The sequence below is a fragment of the Myripristis murdjan genome, chromosome 17 (assembly GCF_902150065.1).
Source record: "Myripristis murdjan chromosome 17, fMyrMur1.1, whole genome shotgun sequence".
Classification (NCBI taxonomy): Eukaryota; Metazoa; Chordata; class Actinopteri; order Holocentriformes; family Holocentridae; genus Myripristis; species Myripristis murdjan.
In genome coordinates, this window is record NC_043996.1 from 4,885,378 (window position 1) to 4,904,993 (window position 19,616).

Sequence of the window (19,616 nt, forward strand, 5' to 3'; positions counted from 1 at the left end):
AGCGCAGTAGATCAGGCTAAGTGTAAATCTTCTGCTTTCGCACCGTCTTGTGTAGCCTAATGGCCGAGTGTGCTCTCGGGTAGAGAGATGTTGCATGGCAGCTTTTTGTGTCTTGTTTGTTTTCATTTGACATGTAATGAGTTTGTTTCATCCTTCATGCCAGCATGACGGGTGTGAAGGGGATTTGTGCTTTTTATATCGAGCTTTGTATTGTAATTTCTTTTCTCCCAGGATCTGAACATGGCAAGGAGGTAAGACTGTACCAGGGTGTGGTGGTCAACCTGAATCCTTTGCATGTGAAAAACCTGTCCACACTCGAATGAGCTAATTACACTGATTTGTGAGCACTTTTCTTTTCAACTGTGAGCCCTCGTCACATTGATCCACACAGTGAATACAGAGGAGAAATTTCTGATCTGTATTCCATGGGACCAATAAATCACTTGGTATTATGAATACCTCAGTTTTTTTTACATGGATGTATGACTCATAGTGTCACTTTTTTCACTTTCCTGTGAACTGTGAAAGAAATCAAAGTGGCTCTTTTTCATGCATTTATATTTATCAGCTATATCAAATCAGGTCAGATTGGCTAAATTCTCTGTAATTTGTATATCAGAGAAACAATTAATTCTAAATTTGCATCCGTGATTATTGTTCCTGTATCATCAAAACTGTATACTCTGGCGCCTTGCTTGTGTCCAGTGATTGATCTGTTTGGTGTGTACGCCTGCAGCTTCACCCTGTTGCCCCTGTCTAATGTTTGTCCACTCCCCTCACTAGTTTGGAAGTGAGAGTCAGCAGCTGGAGTGGGCCAAGCGGGAGAGCGAGCGTGAGGAGCAGGAGAGGCTGAGGAGGCTGCGGCTCCAGGAGCAGGAGGACCTGGAGCTGGCCATCGCCCTCAGCAAGGCCGACATGCCCAACGCTTGACCGGCCAGCTCCGAGTCTTCGGTCTTTTTTTCTCCTGACTTTCTACCGACTTCACGTTCCACAGACTGAGGAGGACAGCACTGACCCAGGCCCAAGACGACCAGCAGCCCCGACCACCACTTTCTGAAAGAGACCCGTGCTTCTCCAGCAATGGCTGGACACATGTCAGATGACTCCACATTTAGCAACCAGTTAAGGTTCAGTGCTCTCCAACTACATGGCAACTATAATCAAGGACAATACTTGATTCAAGCCTGGCTGCGTTGTGTAGAACGTAGCGATTTAATGCAACCCGAACCAGCTGGCAACTTGACTACAACCTATATCTAGCTCTCTATCTTGCTATGGCTAACCACCCTGTCTTATTCTAAGCCTTTTTGTTGCAAGGAATTTAACCTTTTAATAATATTTTTATTTTGTTTTATTATTTATATACAAAAGCAATGAATCTGTGGTTTATGAAGTACCTGTAAATGCACTGTATAAACTGTATTATAGCCTTTAATTACATAGAACCATTAATATCAGAAGTGAAAGTGATATTGGAAGGCTAACTACTCCATTAGCCTGTGATTGTTTGTGTGATTTCAAGGGCATAGGGTTATTTTTTTTTTCATTATGATTACTCTTCTGCCTTGAGGAACGTCCTCATGCAATAATATTGTTTGAAGGTTTTGCAGTGTGTTGCCTTACGTACGAGCCTTTGAACAGCAAACAGCAATCTGTAAAACCCACCTGCCTTAAAGGCTACGCTAATGGAGCTTAATCAAATTAGAATTAGATTTTTATTTCAAATGTTATAGTAATTATTTTAAAGTACTCCTCCCTTATTGACTTCACATCTATTACTTCTTACTTTTAGTACAGTGATAGCAGAATTATTCTATAATAAAATCCTTAACCAAACTACGTATCCAAAAGCAGAAGACGGTGAGGCTTTGGGGATCACTAATAATTGTTTTAGTCCAAAAATTGCTAGCATGTCTGTACTTCTCCTATTCTAGCAGATGACAACATATGGATTGATAACCTCTTTATATACTGGATCTTGGGTTAAATAATGTGTACCACTGTAACATTGGCCGGCCCTTTGAAGATAGTGTTACTAATCACTGTGGTCTTCCTAATCAATGAAGTTCAGTCCACCAGGAGCGCTGTTACACCACCACACTGAATCATGCAGAATCAGTTGTGTTGGTCAGAAGGTTGATGTTGATTGTCTTGGTATAATCCCCAAAGAATTGCACTCCTTTTCAGTTTCCAACTTCTGTAAAACACTGTGTGAAGGCTAATTTACTTTATTCTCTCTACTGGTGCTGTTACTTAGTTGTGTCCTTTTTACCTGCAGATGTGTCACAGTAGCAGTGATACACAGAGTGACACCTGGCTGCAACTTGAACATTTTTGCCAATGTGTCACCACCTAAATCAACCATTGTATCATTTTCTCCTCAGTCGTGTCCTGTAGCCTGGTTGGAGGATATGGCTATATATGCCTTATAATACTGCATCCTTGTACTCATGCTATCATAACACTAATCTGGTTCATTTGGCACATAATACATGTATATTCCAAGCTGCCTTGGAGATATGCAGCATGACAGTGCTTTATTTATCTAGCATCAACATATCAACGTTCATATGTAATATTACATAACATGCCTGTGATTATAAAATATTTAAAAACTCTCAAAATTGTAATAACTCTTAATAAAAGTAATTTTAACATTCTTGGATCAAGACACTTCATCCTTTAGATAAGTTGTTGCAAAAGTCCACATAAAGCACTTTGGAAGAATTGATGGGTGCAAGATTAATGCTGCATTAACCCTAAATGGTGAATATGGATAGTAGTCCAAGAATAACAGTGACCTTACGTTGCTCCACAACTCAATAAGCCTTAAGCTGTTATTGTTTTGATATGTTATCGTGGAAAGAGAATGCATAAATAATTGTTTTTTGTTTTTTTTCCACTACTGGAGTTGAAAGTTGATATTGGACCAGAAAAGTGAAATGAAAATGATACATTTGCATGTCACCACCAACTTTATTTTTAACCTTATCTTTACTTCCTCTTTTCTTTTTTAATTTGGTGAATTTTCGCACAATTTTAGCACGTTTGACACATCTTTTTTTTTTTTTTTCCATAAACAGTCCTTTGTCGGCATTAAATCCACACTCTTTACATTAATTTTTTATGAAGTCAAGTTTAGACACCAGAACTGAGTGGCACCACGTTTCAGGGAAGGTGTGGCCACAACACAATTGGAGGAAAAACATTTTGTTCAGCAGTGTACCCACTACATAATTAATGCTGAATATTATTCATTTATCCATATTTTTTTGGCATTTGCCCTCTGGTTCTGATGCATCTAGTCAATGCAACAGATGAAATGAGCGACCCACTGACACCATATAGACATAATATGCTGGACTCAAGATACTTTGAAACTGCAGGGCAGAATGACTGTGTAATTGTAGTATTAAGGTCCTTTGATGTGCTACTATAATTTCTACCCATCAGAAAGAGAGTCTATGGGCTCCCTGATGAGGGTTTGCTGTGCCCCTCTGTCCAGACGGCTCCTGGCTCACTCTGTAATTATGGAAATGGAGTGTTTGTATTTATAGGCTAAGCCCACAAGCGGCTGCCCTTCTCTGTTTTGCAGCTGCAAAACATCAGAGTGTAAATCAAGTACCCATGTTTTAAAATGAGAGCGGGTACACAATGGCAACATGTAGAACCTACTTAGTGTAATTGATTTGATGGTGTGCAGGTCTGCTGCACCTATTTAGGCCACTTGTAAGCAAAGTGGGGGAACCTCTTGTTCCGTCGGTGGATATGGTTCATTACACTGCAAAGTGTGAACAAGTTTCATTTAAAGGAACATCTTGGATGACTAAGCATGGATGTGTATTTTGCTGAAGTAAGGAGTTCCCCAATCAAACATTCAGTTTCATTGTTTTAATATTTACAATAAATACAGAATTTACAGTATAAAATTCATGTACATATCTATATAAATTTCAGTAAAAAATAACAATGCACAGGACATCAAGCCCTGATAGTGTACAGAGGGGCTGGACCCAGCAGTTTGGAATTTCACACAAGAAGATACCATTTCACCCAAGAGGAGAATGCAATAAAATAATTCAAACATTGAGGCAGTTTAAATAATAAAACATTGTCTTTGCACAGATAAGGCAGTTGTATGTGCATTTTACTCCTGTGACAAGAACGTGTCTTGTACTACTACTTTGGTTGGCCACGTAGTTCTGTCATGAGAAGTTATACAGTAGCACAGTCATAGAAAGGCACTTTGTGTCAAACACAGCACTCCAGTTTTGTCAAGGAAGAGTAGTATGTACAGGGCCAGCCCCTTATTGGTCTGCTGCTCTAAAGCCAACGACCAATAAAGCTTTTCTAAAGCTTTTATATAACCAAAGTAGTACCAGCTACGTTATTAGAAAATAATAACACTATTTTTTCAATATATAAAAAGACTTTGGTCATGATGAGAACAATTTAAATAAAAAAGACATCAGTTGAATCGCAACACAAATAATAGCCCCCATGAACCCCCCCGAGTCCTCAATGTGGGCTCCTTCACATGTGTCTCTTCATGTGAAGCGCCAGGTGGTCAGACCTGGAGAAGGCGCGCTCACACAGGTGGCACTGGAATGGCCGGTGGCCAGTGTGTTTGCGGAAATGACGGGTCAGCTCGTCAGAGCGAGCGAATTTCCATCCACAACCCTCCCAGCTGCAGTGGTATGGCTTCTCACCTGCGTGGAGAAAAGCAAGGAGACTGTTAACCCTAAGCAAGACAGAAAAAACTCTAGGATGACAAGAGGCCACTGTTAACGCGTAACGCGTATGCGTAATTGCGCATAACCGCGCGCATAATGCATATGTTTATGTGTACAATGATGATAATAAACTCAAACCTACCGGTGTGGGTTCGGTGGTGTGCCTTCAGGTGTGAGCTCTTGGTGTAGGTTTTGCCGCAGCCAGCGAAGGTGCAGGTGTGCGTCGCTGTCCGCTTCCTGGGCCAGGTGCGCCGCCCTCTCTTGGGTTTGGACTCCAGCAGCTCGAGCGGGGATGACGGCGGTGTGAGCATCACCCTCTGCGCGCCTGGCTGCATGGCGAGACCATCTTCGTACATGCCAAACGGATGCGGACCGTGGTAAGACATCTGCATCTGCGGTGCGGGAGGGTGGTGCGGGTAAGCCGCCGGAGAGTGATACTTCTGTGGGAAGTTCATGGGCTGGCACATCGGTGCCTGGCAGTCCGAAGTCCCCTGGTCATCGGGGCTGAGCGGCGGGGTCATGTTGCTCGCTGCCCGGGGAGAGATGGCGACCCGCGGCTGCTCAAAGGACATCATGCACGAAACGTTCCCCTCCTGCTTGATTTTGCTGCAGCTTTGAGGCACCATGCCCATAACGGGACCGTAACTGTCCATGGGTGGTTCCACCTTAATGCCGCCAACAATGTCCTGCCGGGGAAACTGCGCCGTGTTGACATAAAATCTTCCCTGGACGGTGGTGTTGCGCATAATGCCATAGTTGTTGTCTCCCTCGGAGCGGACCAGCTCCGTCATCAGGCTGCTGCTGTACGGAGGCGGCGGGGAGCGGTGGTTGTCAGGCGGGTAGGAGGGCACCGAGCCTCCCGTCGTGTACAGGTTGGGATCAGCTGAGCCCACGTATTCCGTCGCGCTATCCGTGCCAGCTGTGTTGGCGAGAATAAAATCCAGATCCAAAAAATTACTCAGATCCTCGTCGTCCCTTCTGCTGTGGTTGTCCAGGTTCTGTACCATTTCGAGCATGGAACAGCTGGAGGAAACTGGCTTGTCAATTTCCCCTTTCCACCTCTGTAAGAATTACAAAATAATATTAGACAAGGCAATGAGATTGTCGCTGTAAGATAAAACATTGTGGCACTATACTGCACGAAAGATCCAGCTGAACAAGTCTAGTATTGAGTCTTCAAATCACGTTCTTCCACAAAACAAGTGAAAGAAATCGTAGAATTTGACTTATTTCCAGTGCAAGTGTGCTCGGATCAAGTGTCACGACAGCATTTTCGATCGCAGTTCCCTCGCACCACTTGTCGAAACAGGTGAAACTAGTGGAAACAAGTGAAGCCAATCGCATCCAACAGAGAAAAAAAAAAGACTCAAAACTAGACCTAACATTTGCTGAGCACGTTCTTTTCTTACTTACATGTTCCCAAGTTTTTTCTCTTTGGTTTGAGAATGTCGAAAATGATGGCAGCATCACTCCGGATAAGGCCATCGTTTTTTTGTGTGCGTGAAATAATGATCAGAACTATCTCTTGTCAAAGTCGAGCTGCGTTGAGCGTCAGCCGCACCAGAGCGTGTGCGCCTACTTCACTGTTCCCTCTCCACAGCCGCGCTTCAGACACATGAACGGGTTTGAATGGTAGGAGGTCCTCCCAACCTTATAACTGTCCTAGCCGAGTACGCTGGACCAATTGCGCGAGGTCAGGAAACACGTTCAGGATGCTGGTAAATTTAGCTCTATATAAAGCCAGGCCTGTAGTCGGCTTGGCTTAGTGCGCTCAGCTGTGTGAGACTCTAGGCTGCGTTAAGGAGCCTATAAAGTGGAGGTCCTCCCCCTCACAGTGACGCAGACAGTTAATAGACCAACCCACCTTAACTGGACTAGGAAAAAAGTTGCAGGCTAATTGCACTCACACTCACACTCACAATATACCGCAGATACTTACGTAATACGTCGAAAAGAACAGCAGGGAATGCATAAGAACAAGAAACTGCACCAGCCGGTGAAATACCTTCTGTCACCGCTCATTGTGATCACCAGCAGCTGGCTGGACTTTGACAGGGAGAAATCACAGAATGCACACACTGAATTACACTGTATCACTTTACTTAATTCAATGTAGATAAGCTTAGGTCTCCTCCATTCTTCCAATATTCCCACCAAAACTTTTTGAATATTTTTGAAGATAGTAAATATGACCAGGTGGTGTTTCTTTAAACACTGCTCAACTATTTAGCAGTAAACTAAAATGAGGAATCGACCCTGTATTTGCACTGCTTGTTTTTATTTGTATTTCATTTTCATCTTTGATATGGTTTTTGATAAAGTTCTGTCAATTTTTGCTTGAGTTTCATCCCCCAATCCGCTGTAGTGATACAGTTACACGATCCAGTCAGGACTCCCCGCAGATGCCAGGCACGGGTGTTGTGGCTGAAAACCCGCCACTCGGGCCAAGTGAGTGATGGTCCTCCTCCACATATTTACATCTTCAACAGTCAGGTAGAATAAATTAGAATAAACTCAATATCTGATGCAGGAGACTGGTTTATTACAGCACCTTAGTCAGAGCACAATAAACCGAGCTGGTCCATGGAGCAGCTCATTCCAAACCTGCATTACACCTGCTGTTCTTCCTCGCATTAACTCCTCCTGTTGTGGGGCCAAGATCACGACCCCCTCCGCCAGTTTTATTTTTTACAGTCAGTATGAAGTCTTTACACCGTTAAAACTTTTAAATTAAGACTTGACTCACATAATGATGACTTGGATTTGCACCCCCCACTAAAAAACAATAACATCATCAGGCTACATATAATGAGCACTGTCTGAATAACTTCATGCTTGAATAAAATTATTCTCAACAGGATGCAAATGAACGCACATGTGCAAGCATCGGCTTTAATTTGCATGTATTCAAACGGGGCCGGGTAATTAATAAAACAGTTATCGTCACTGAAATAAATAAACTTACATGAGGTGTGTGTGTGTGTGTGTGTGTGTGTGTGTGTGTGTGTGTGTGTGTGTGTGTGTGTGTGTGTGTGTGTGTGTGTGTGTGCTTGGCGCGTCCTGCTCTCGGCTCATTATCATGAATGGAAGCCGGGTTTTGTTCCTCCGCAGCAGGCTTGTCCAAACAGGCGCCAGGCTCGTCTGAAGCGGCTTTCACGGCCCTCAGCGCTCCCAATACTCGCCATGTAAACATGATTTAAGGTAACATCCCATTCAGGTGTAAATGACGGGCCACTGAGCGGTGGACGGGGTCACATTTACATCACAAGTTCTCCAGAGAGATCTCATCTGGGACCTGAACAAACCCGCACGGTTTGCCCAGCGGGGCCCCGCGGCCTCGCACTGACAGGAGCGGGACTGTCGCTCTGCACTCAGCACAGATCAGAGCCATTAAAATAAAATCTGAAATCAATGGGACACATTTTTTCTTGAGTAAGGGAAAGACACTCACCTACTAAACTCTGCTAATCTCTGCATTTTAAGATTATCAACCACTGTCTCATATTCATTATGACAGAACATAATTTTACAATGTAAATAAGTAGCCTAATAAATACATGATTATTATTATTATTATTATTATTATTATTATTATTATTATTATTACAAAAGAGAAAAACAAAAAACACTTGATGTGTATTGCTTTTAGAAACATGACTCATGACATAGAGTCTCTTGAAGTGCATGATTCAGTTTTTCCCTATGGTGTAGTGAAAGCAAACAAAAATCGCAATAAATCATAATATTGAGTGACAAAACATATATCATCACAATGCTTAAGTGCTTGAACAGTTGATGTTCACTGGTTTGGGAAATATGACTTATGATATACAGGGTCTTTAAGTGTATGATTCCAGTTTTTGCCATGGTCTGGTGTTCAAAAAGCAAGCAAAAATCGAGATAAATCAAAATATCAAATCGCAGTACTTAAGAATTCTAATACATATTGAATCGGCATCCAAGCATCATGATATAAAACCACCATATTAATACAGTGTTGGCCCTCTGTCTTATGGTTATGTAGGTGACTGCATGTGTTCTCTATATGTTTTTGAAGCCTGATACGATTGGTCTCAGTTTTATCACCATCATCACTGACTGTCTGGAAAGAATTCATACCAGTTCATACCATGATGTCATCCAGAACGACGGGCACAGTGAGACAAAAGGTGTAGTGTGTGGTGACCTGTCCAAAACCACGCAGGACAACTGAGCTCAGCGCCTCATGACAGACTGATGGCCTCTGGTCGGGCCGCCTTGTCCGCCGTTACCGTCAGCCAGTGCTGGCTGTGAGCTTTCCACATCCTGATCCCCGCTCTGTGCTCTCTCTGTGTGTGTGTGTGTGTGCTCGATGGAAAGTGCGTCACGTGGCAGGGTTCCAGTGAGGTCGGGGAGGAAGTGTGTGTGTGTGTGTGTGTGTGAGCGGCTGCAGGACGGCTGGCCTGATGTCTGAAGCCCCTGACTGTTGACCCTGACCCCGCTGGCCCTGGCTCTGCCTCGGCTACCAGAAACAGTGCCTCCTCACTCTCCACCACTTCCTCTCCAGCAGCTTTAGCACTGCCAAACGTTTGACTGCAGTGTGAAGAGGAACCTTAAAGTCACCCCTCACCATGTGATCCTCCACATCATATGGTGTAAAGGTGTGACATGCCTGTCAGGCTGCGGTGGGGCATACGCCTTTTTGCCATGTTCGCTCTCACTGAAGTGAGCAGAGGGCCGTTTCAGGTGATGTAACCCACTCTCTGGCAGCCATTTTGGAGTTCCTCAGTGGTTGGGCAACTGTGGCTGTGAACCGAATAACTTTCTGCATTTCTAAATGTGGGCTGCGACTTGGCCATCTCAAACGCAATCCAATAAACATGCTTTGGGTTTTGTCTCAGAGCGGATCATTTCCCCATCGGAGTCTTCGCTTGTTGTCACAGCATCTGCCCAGATCACCATCTCCATCTCTGTAACACCTGATTTGTGCACCAGCTGATCCACCAAGAAGAGGCTGCTGTTGTTTGTGGCCAGCAGCCTGATGCTAACATTGACTCGGCTTGGTTGGCAAAATTAGCCTGCTGCCTTTTTTTTTTTTTTTTTTTTTTTTTTTCTTTCCCTTTTTTGGAAGCCAACAAAGCCAAAACCTCACAGTTTGATCAGGTTACGACGCTTCAAAAGCTACAAGTCAGAGTGTTTTGGAGTCTAAACCTCAGAAAGAAAATTAGAAAGAGGTTTTCTGTCACTTGTAACCTACATTTGGAATATCCATCTACCTAATCAGTGGGGTTGGGGCAATATGATTATCACGATGCTTGGATGTATTGCGATTCTTAAGTACTACGATTTGATGTTCTGCTGTTTATTTCGATTTTTGTTTGCTTTTTTTAAACACTACACCATGGGAAAAAACCTGAAACACACACTTCAAGACACTGTATATCATAAATCATATTTCTATTCAATTTTTTCCTCCACCCCTATTAATCAGACTATTCACTTTTACTTGTTTCAGTACTTAACTGGCTGGCAGCCATATGACATAGTAAAAATTTCAGGTATTTCTAGTTTTCTTGCCAGCTCTTAACCAATATGCTGTGCACAGTCACTTGTCAGATGTCTCAGCTGTCAGATGTGGTTGATAGGAGATGTGTGATGCAACTGCAAAGCCTCTTTTGCGCTTTAAAGCTTGCACTTGGCAACTTTGCACAACGGCAGGCCCGGTTGGCAGCGAGATGGGAAATGAAAAATTTGAACTTGAGCAATCAGAGCTGGTGTGAAACAGCAGTGTGCGCGCTCATGTTTACCATCATGGCTGGTAGGTGATTGCTTTACAATCAAGTATAGCCAAAAGGATGAGAAAAAAATAAAAGATCCACTAGTCCAACCTCTCTGGACACAGCTTTCTGTCACGATTTTACAGAAAATGTTTTATTGTAGTCATTTCCTGTGGATAGAGAAGTGTATGTGGAAACACCAGAATATTATTTGGGCTAATAAAGTGATATGGGGCCTTTCTGCATTTTGATTTAGCTCAATAATTACTTGCTTGTTTGCTGGGGGCTTGAACCTGTCAAAGACCACCCTGCTGCCCCGTATGCACTGTGCACGCAGCCCCCGTTTATTAACTTTCCCCGCAGAAGAGGAACTGCTGAGTTGGGTTAAGGGAAAGCCGTGCATGTGGATGAGCAACATTTCCACAGAAGTGTTTGAAAATCTCTTTCCCTGAATTCAGGTTTACACAATCGTTTTATCATTGGGCAACTTGAAATGTTATTTCACAATTGTAAAGCTTGCAGTTCATCTATCTGTGTTATCGGGCTACATGAAATCAGCGAAAGTACATGTAAAGTGATAGTGTGTCGCCACTTTATCAAGGCTACCTGCTTGATCGCTGCACCAGTGTCCCCAAGACAAATTCCTGTCGATTTTTAACTTTCTGTTTCCAAGTGCACATGCCTGCGCTTTCCTATTTGGTGTCCCTGTTCCAGATAATATTCAGATTACAGTCTGTAATGATGACATATTATGTGGACAATAATGTGTGACGCAAAGCATGGGTTATTTGGCTCATGCTATAGATGGATGTCTCATTTTCTCCATCTGGGACTGATGAAATGTGGTGGTGCCGCTAATAGATTGTCACTATGAGGTATAACACATGCATGCATCACGTCTGTGTCAGGTCTGTACCTCTTCCGCCACTGCGGTGAGGATTTGGACGCATCAGCTATGCCTCATGTGGCACTCTCTTCTAACTTCCATGGAAAAACCGGTGTGTGAGTGTGAGAGAGCGGTGCAGCCCCGGCTCTGCGCTCTGGACGTCCTGCCTGAGCGAGAGGCAGCGAGACTTTGAGAGTGAGTGGGATTCTGCTCTGGGCTTATATAGCCCAGTTATTTTTAACCACCCACCCCTTGCTTATTACAGCGTTTCCCCCCTGGACCACTCAGGAAGCACGTTTGGCTCTTTTTCCTGCTCACACGCGGCCAGATTCAAACAGAATCAAAGAATGATAGCATTGAGGCTCTCCATCCCCTGTTGGAAAAGATGGGGGGGAGAAAGAAAAAAAAAAAAAAGGAGAAAAAAAAGCGGGAGAGAGAAATGTTTAGCAGAAAAGGCTGGCACGTGGTTATGGCGTGACACAAAGAGTTGGCTCCAGTCCTGCTCCAATTTCGGAGAACCTCAAATATGTGAAAACAAAACAAAAAAAGAAGCACACAGGCAGACCTGAGACAGACCTTAGCACACACTTTTGCATTTCCCACCTGGGGAGCCCTCACTGTGCTGTCTTTGGCGAATTAGCATACCCAAAGAGCAGTTGAGTTTCACTGTTAAAGACAGTTGACAACAAACAAACAGTAAACAAAGCTGCCCGGAGCCCATATAGTTAATGACGGCGTGCTCATTTGAATAACGCGGTGCATAACACTGGTTTGTTTGTTACATTGCCAAGATGCAGAAAAAAAGTAAAGCATTTGATACAAGAAAATGCACCAATCTCAGAGCAACTAGTTTTTTTTTTATTTAAAATCATCGAATAAATGCCATATGTGCAATACATGCAAATTCCATCCTCAGAGGTTTTTCCATTTTGCAGACGACAGTGTGACATATCTAAGAAACTGCGAACCAACAACAACAACAAAAAAAAAAGCTTGATCAAGATGAATTTCGCTTCCATGTCCGCATTACTTGGTTTAGACAGGCGTGTCTAAGGAGAAAATCTTTCAACTTATCAGATGTTAGGCAATATAAAATTGGTTTCTAGTGAATGTACCTGTTCATCATCTGTGCCCGCATTACTGAGGTGAGAGGCTGGAAAACAAAGGGCACACACTCGCCCGTGTTGCATTCCACAACACCTCTGCATTAAAACTGCCAGAGTCTGGCTTCACCCAAACCTGAAATGTGTCTCGACAACCGGCGTAGCTCACAGCGAGTGTTATGGAAACCCACCTTTTAAAAATATGCAGCTCACTCTGGCTAACACGGCAGAATAATGACTACATGTGGATATAATTGAGCCAGTGGAGTACCATTTAGGGAGGGGGGGGATGGGCCCCAATTTATTAGCTGTTAACACCAGGAATCATACCGGTCTCCCTCGTCACACCACACACACACACACACACACGCACGGCTGCACTGGCTGTGAAAGTGTTGCTTTTTTTTCCTCCAAAGTGCTAAGAAAGGTGCTTTTTATTTGATAAATGAGAGCGGACAGGCGCTCAGTGGCTTGAAGTGGGCCGCTCTGCCGGCGCTGGAACATTTTCAGACCCGGGACAATTCAAAAGGCAGCTCGCCCCACGAAGACACACAGCTTATTCTAACCTTTCGTTTCATTTATGTATTTATAAGAAGACCCATTAATCAGCATTTCTACAAATGTGTCAGTGCTCGCCAGCTGGCTTAATTTCCTACCGCCGTCCTTTTGGCGAGGTGTTTTGAAACCTGCAACGTGATTAAGTGATACACCGCCTGCACGGCTCGAGCTTCCTCTTTACCTCGAAGCTGATTCATTTACATGTCGCACAGGCTCATGTGTGAAATTGAAAGTTTCGTGAAGATGAATGAATGATTTGACGGTTTCTTTAAAGGCGCCTTAAATGTTATTCTGTCCTCTGCTCTCTCTGATGTGAGCAGGGCACCACTTTGAGTGTGATGTTACTGTATAAAGTAGAGAGTCTATCCCTCTGAAAGCCGGGGGAGGCCTGTGCTTTTTCTCTCTGTGGGACGACAACCACAGACCTGTGCACATTTGAACATGCCGAACTAAACTGTGCCAGCTGTTCAAATAGCATAACCCCGGTCCCAACACAGGTTGCCCATTGAAGCCCCTCTCCACTTGATTGAGTGATCCAGCCTGCAGTGCACTTTATAGTGTACACACCTCAAAATGGCGACATTTGTAAAACGCTAATAAAAACATTCCTGCAGCAAGGAATGCGCCAGGTATTTCCTCCCCTACACCTGGTTACGATTCCTTGAGTGTAGTCGTCTGTTTTCGCAGAACCGCACTCTTTTCAGCGAGTGGATATTGATCCCGTTTTTCTGAGCGGCGTTGTGTTTGCTCAGCGGATGACACCGAACACTCCAGGCCCTCAAACGGCCGGGGCTTTACGTCTTCGCGGGCCGAAGCGTAAGGAGAGTAAGGGTGAACAGGTTGAGAAACATCTGCATGAGTTACAATGTGATGATGAAATGAATGGAGCTACACAAAGTGAGTGGGAGACATCATATGAAGCAGGGGGCAGCGACAGTTCATCAGCTGAAGTGTCACGTACAAGGGTCAAAAGGTCAGCATGGGTCTATACTTTGCAATATATGTACATACAGGGGATTTCCATACACCGCAAGCCTCTATCACGTGTTGAGCAGGCATTATATGAGATCATATATGAGAACATATATGACCATATAAGAACAACACTTTGTTAAGTTCCACTTAGAACATATTTGTGTTACACATCCATCAGCCTCTGGTATAGGGGTGTATATGTTCATACATTATGGTTTGCAGCATAAAGACACCCAAGGTTATTTGTGTGAAGGCTGAAAGATTAAATATCTACATATATTCACCTATTAACAACTGACTGTCCGTGATAACACAGTAAAAAGGCTTTATGTCAACCACAGAACACTGATCAGCTGAATGACTGTATAGATATGCATCATGTGATCCCCTGAACTCTGTCTGAGGTTCCGATCACAGAATGTGATTCCTATCCAAAGTGTAGAAAGCACTGCCTGATGCAGAAGGCCTGGCTGAAAAGAACGAGTCAGGGTTTTAATGCTCTTCAGGTTCAGTCTGTTCAAAGGCCAGGAGGAAATGTGGCATGAGAGGCTTCTCTGCCAGCTCTCCTTGCTCAGTCAGCCACTAACTCATCACCCTGTGGCACCGAGGGGTCAGACAGGTTCCTCTGCACATTGCAGATGCTATCTCAAAGGAGCACGGGGACATTAACCTCGAGTCAAACTGCCATAAAACACCCCCCATGTTTGGAGTGGGTGAGGGGTGGGAATGATGCTGAGCATCGTTTAATGTTGTCTTAAACTGTTGTGGGGGTGAATGTGTCTTCATGGACATAAACTCAGTCAGTAATGGCTGCAATGAGGGTGTCAGGTTGTGTTTTGTCTTTTTCAGTTAAAGGGATTTCGAGGTAAAAGAACTCAAGTGACTTGTGTATTCCTTTGACTGGGTACAAAATGTGCTGAATCATTTTTTTTTTCTTCTTTGGACAGTTACGGCAGTTAAAGGGAGCTTTCAGGTGTTCAGGGTGTATCTCCAACTGAGTAATTTTGATTTTTGGGTTTGGTTGCAAAAAGGCAGAGCAGATAACAACCTGTGGTTGATAAACAAACGAGATCCGGTGTGCTGAGGCCATTTGCCACGCGTCGTTTTCAGAAATTGATGTGTCCCTCTTTCACTTTTAGCCTACTTACAGGATTCTGGGTTCGCTGTGTGGTTTGTGACTCGACCAGGTGGGCCTGTGATATGCCGAGCACATCCACACTGATGCAAAATATTCAGTGCATCATGTGTGAAGTGTGTTACCTCAGTGTAGAGAGTGGTTTGCTGAGCCACATGTGGGTTTCCTTTTTAACTTTCAACAGTTTCTTTTGTGGCTATATGCAATCCACTGATTTAACCTGATTTTGAATGTGAATGAAGCCGTTTGCAGCTGGAGGACTTTGATGCAGCCTCTCACTGAAACGCCCCAGTAACGTGCAAAACGAAGTCAAGAGAAGCCTTGAAAGGAGTGAGGTCGGTCATGTTGCCGCTGAAGCCACATACCTAATGGATTTATTTACCACACCTGGCTCCAATAAAGGGCAGCAAAGCACTGGTTACAGGTCTATTTAGCACTTCAGCTAAGGTATAATTAGCCTACTGTAATGGCTTTGGGGCCTCACCCGACTGGTTAACTTCAAACTCCCTGACCCCCCCCCCTCTAACCCCGCTGCTCTTTAATAACCTGTATCTCGTGTATTATCTGTGTCTCATCACTCACTTCCTGCATGGGGCTCACCGCTGATTAGGCTGTAATTTACAAGCTTTTTGCAAAAGGGGCTGGTAGAATGTATGGGGGCTGGCACATATCATGGTTGAGTTGCTTAAGAGTTAAAGGCGGAATCTGTGACTTTTTTCGCCACTGATAAACAGACAGAAGTCAAACTGCTTGGTCCTGGGATGGCATTTTCTACCCTGCTACTATCCAGTTTGTGTTGCTCTAAACATGATTTCTAAGACTTCTTCGCGCCAGAGCAGGAGACAAACTGGGGGAAATCAGCTTTGAGACTAAACTTCCAGTCATAATGTGAGAAAATAAACCGGATCATAATAAGTCATAGCTCAGGATGATGGTAAAAATGAATGGGAGCACTTTTCTGTAGCATGTAATAATAAATTAGAGGGCTGAGCGCACTGATGTGTTAAGACAGGGTCCGATTTAAACTGGCTCGCTGTGATGCCGCTGGCAGTGGACAGCTTCTCTCTCTCTCCGCCTCACTCTCTCTCTCTCCCTCTCTGTTTGTGTACATGATCAGGTTTCTACTCTAAGCGCTGTTGACGTAACCGCTCCGTGGTGTGTTTTATGACTGAGCCTCTTATTCATCAGCCAACTGTTCCCAAGATGTGCGATCATCGTGTGCTGCCACAGTGAATGGCCAGTGGAGGATACACACACACACACACACACACACACCCCGGCGCTTAGCAACGGCTTGTGTTGTGATGGAATGGGTAGGGCTGAGCCGCGGCTCGGACACACTGCGGTTTAGAGGGTCAGAGGTCAAAGTGGACGCTCCTCGGAGGCACTCTGCAGTCCCTGACCTCTGCCTCTCAACCTTGACTGACTTCTCCAAACTCGCCTGCACGCTTTCTCTCCGGTCGCTTATCAGGTCCATCTTGTTTGTGGCTCGGCTCAGCTGTCAGAACCTGTTCTCGCACCGGCTCGTCACAAGACCTGCTGCCTGTGTTGTGCCTCAAGCCACCGGCGCTAACCACTCAGATAATGACTCTCAGCTCTTATTAATTCTCCTTTTGTTGTCGCTCCTGTCTAAGCCCTCACAATTGCCAGCGTGTCCGGGCACCTCTCTTCAGCGGGGACAGGTCATGTACTTCAACCTGTGGCAGGCCAAGGGGATAACCAGCCTTGATCCATAAATGTGCACTCAGTTTGAAGGAGAGCCCCAGAGCTCTGGGTGACATTCTCCAGCGCAGCTGCTCTGTTTCACCCCGGGCTCTTCAGCAATCAGAGGCAGACATGGTGCAGGAGTATAAGCCTTTCTAATCTACCTTCCTGGCATATTATGCAATTCAGACATTCTTCTGTTAAAGCCATAGAGATGTTCTTTGATGATAGCCCACACGCAAGGAGAGATTTTATTTAAATGCATAAGCTAAAACCTTAGCAGCATTTTTTTTTTTTAAATAATTTTTTTTTTTTTAAATAATGCTGAAATTAATGTTTTAGTTTTTCTGTCCATATGCAAATAAGCCCAAACATGCATACAAGTTGAAAAGGTGTCAAAATGGCCTTATGTCAGGCTTTAGAGTTTCAGTGTTGACTGTATTTTCAGTGTTAGTAATAGAGAGGTGTCCTCTGGTTTAATGCAGCTGGTAACCACTTCCTGTTTTTCGAACAGTGAATCTTCTCACAGTTTGGCCATAATTTCCTGAAGTGTGTGTGTGTGTGTGTGTGTTAACACAAACCGGTGCGGCTTGCATGTTTGCAATGAGCAATCACAGTTCCTCTCTGCTACATACATGTATTTTAGGCTGATACATTAAACTAAGCCTTAGTAGTGTGTGTGTGTGTGTGTGTGTGCATGCAAATGTGTGTGTGCAAGCGTGTCTGTGTTTGTGTACAAGCATGTGCATGTGTGTGTGTGCTAACATGCATGTCCAGCTGCATGCAGGTTGTTGTGATACTGTGTGTGTGGCGGCTCTGCTTGCACGGCGATGCTGTAATGGAATAAAAAAGCGGCGTGCGTTCAGCCTGAGTGGCATGTGTTGATGCTTCTTTGTCTTTAGCGCCGTCAGGAAGCCGGGGCTTCATCTGCCACAGAGCATTCTACTTTCATACTGTCATTCTCCTGCTGGGCCTAAGCAGCACCACGTGAAAGCCGCGCTCGCCCTGTCCTCTTCATCTCGCCGCATCTCTGTGCTTCGTCGACGAAACAGTCGACGGCCCGGACCTCACACAGGCTCGAGACGGAGATACTGCATTCTTGCCTTCGTTGAGGCCCATGTCGAATGTTGTTTTTCAAATCACGGATTAACGGGACCACATGTACACCAGTTGTGTATATACAGTGTGTCTGAGAGGGCCAGGGGGACTGCCAGGCGTAATTTGTTTTCGCAGACTTGGAGGTCGACCGTGTTAAGATTTACACTCATCTGGCGTTTTTTTTTTCGCCCTCGCCCCATTGCGTTGCACAAGCCTGACTGATATGCTGCTGGCCTAGAAATAGAGCAAAAGGATACACAGTTTGCCCTGTCTGGTCCTGGGATATTCTCATGAGGGGCTTGGATGTTTTTGCATGAAGATCCTGCGTCTATCTTTTGAATTGACATCAGATTAAAAAAAAGAAAAAGCAAGAGAGAGCAGATGATACAGCTTGCACATCACTAACTACACGTAACCCTCATGTGCCACAAGTAGGAGAAGTTGGTCAGCCTTGTGGGGGAAGAGGTTCCCTGCTGGTTTTAAACGCAGAGATAAACAACGCTGCTTGCTGAAAATGGAACTGCATCATCTGTGTTTGACCTAGAATTTTGCAGGACCAAATTGAGGGCTTTGCACCCGGCGCCGTTTTTACCTGGTGGAGGAATTTGAGGACAAACGTTGAGGAGAAATGTGCATGGTTTGAGAGCTTCAGAGCGGCTGCTGAGGCCCTCCGTCCATCCGGCGAGGCCTCGATCTGAGACGACACAACAAACGGAGGGTCCTTGGGCAGAGCCCCCGCTGGATAAGCTGTCCTCCTCCCTCCTGAAATATCCTCATCGGAGGACAAAATGGGGTTATAATGGAAATGTATGGCAGGGTGTGGCACGTTATGAGGATCCCACAAATTATGGAGTGGTGGGGGATCGTTCTAATCCGGCAAACCAATTCTGCGGAAACAGAGCTGCCATTTTGGAGAAAGGGAAGGAGCCAGTTATTTCCTGCGTTGGGGCTGAGATCTAATGGATGGGGGGCAAACTGTGTGGGCCTGGTGGTCTTTGGGGTATCGTGGCTTTAGGGGTTTTGGGCGTTTTGTGTCTACAAATTTGTGAAAATACCTGTCAGGAAGAACGAGGACCAGCTTTCAAGAGTGCAGAAACTATAATTAGGGACAGTTCTTATCCAAATTTGACTGCATGTGCTTGTGGGATTTTCCCTCCCCTAGCAGCGGGGGAATCGCTATTATTTCAAAAGTGAGGGGGGTGGAACGTTCAGGAGGAAGAATTATAATATTTTTTTTTCTTTAACATAAAAATAATCAGGTCTGGGTTACTTCTGTGGGTTTATGTATAAACTCACTTGATGTCTTTCAAAAACATTACATCTTTAAAATGAAATGATAGGGAAATGACCATAAATTACCACTAAAGTAAGCAGAATTTTGAAAATAAATAGCAAGAAAACTACTAATGAAATTATGAGCAAAGTTGGAAATTCACTGTCACTGTCACATTCATTGTCACATTGGGGGGAATGTTTTCTTCTTCTTCTTCTTCTTCTTCTTCTTCTTCTTCTTCTTCTTCTTTTGTAAATATGTGGTAATTTTATTGTGATGTTTTAATTTTTTTTTTTTTAATTTTCTATTTTTTCCAATTGATAATATTATTGTACTTTTGTAAAATTTCTGGTCATTTTCTAGTTATTTTCTAGTTATTTTTTTTTTTAACTATT

The 19,616-nt window shown here is 44.2% G+C and overlaps 2 protein-coding genes across 6 annotated transcripts in view; one reads left to right on the forward strand and one right to left on the reverse strand.

Moving 5' to 3' along the window:
- The window catches only part of eps15l1b (epidermal growth factor receptor pathway substrate 15-like 1b), a 54,993-nt gene extending 52,003 nt beyond the window's left edge, over nucleotides 1-2,990 (forward strand). For 3 of the 5 annotated variants that reach the window (XM_030073626.1, XM_030073628.1, XM_030073627.1), the window contains 2 exons: nucleotides 232-251; nucleotides 784-2,989. In XM_030073626.1, the coding sequence (XP_029929486.1) occupies nucleotides 232-251; nucleotides 784-930 (167 nt within the window). In that variant the 3' untranslated portion in view covers nucleotides 931-2,989. Of the gene's footprint in view, nucleotides 1-231; nucleotides 252-783 lie in introns of all 5 variants that reach the window. The other 2 variants (XM_030073629.1, XM_030073630.1) reach the window with 2 other exon arrangements.
- A 904-nt stretch (nucleotides 2,991-3,894) lies between these two features.
- On the reverse strand, nucleotides 3,895-6,493 carry klf2b (Kruppel like factor 2b). The gene is made up of 3 exons (XM_030073634.1): nucleotides 6,147-6,493; nucleotides 4,876-5,794; nucleotides 3,895-4,709 (listed from the first exon to the last, which is right to left on the reverse strand). Exons 1-3 carry the CDS (start codon nucleotides 6,216-6,218, stop codon nucleotides 4,534-4,536), a joined length of 1,167 nt encoding a protein of 388 aa, XP_029929494.1. The 5' UTR covers nucleotides 6,219-6,493; the 3' UTR covers nucleotides 3,895-4,533.
- Nucleotides 6,494-19,616: the final 13,123 nt, after the last annotated feature.

Excerpts from the sequence above, each read along its gene's own strand:
- klf2b (XM_030073634.1), bottom strand. The coding sequence starts at position 6,218 with ATGGCCTTATCCGGAGTGATGCTGCCATCATTTTCGACATTCTCAAAC. Across the intron at positions 5,795-6,146 it reads GAGAAAAAACTTGGGAACAT|AGGTGGAAAGGGGAAATTGA; the intron begins GTAAGTAAGAAA and ends TAATTCTTACAG. Across the intron at positions 4,710-4,875 it reads ACACCACCGAACCCACACCG|GTGAGAAGCCATACCACTGC; the intron begins GTAGGTTTGAGT and ends TTCTCCACGCAG.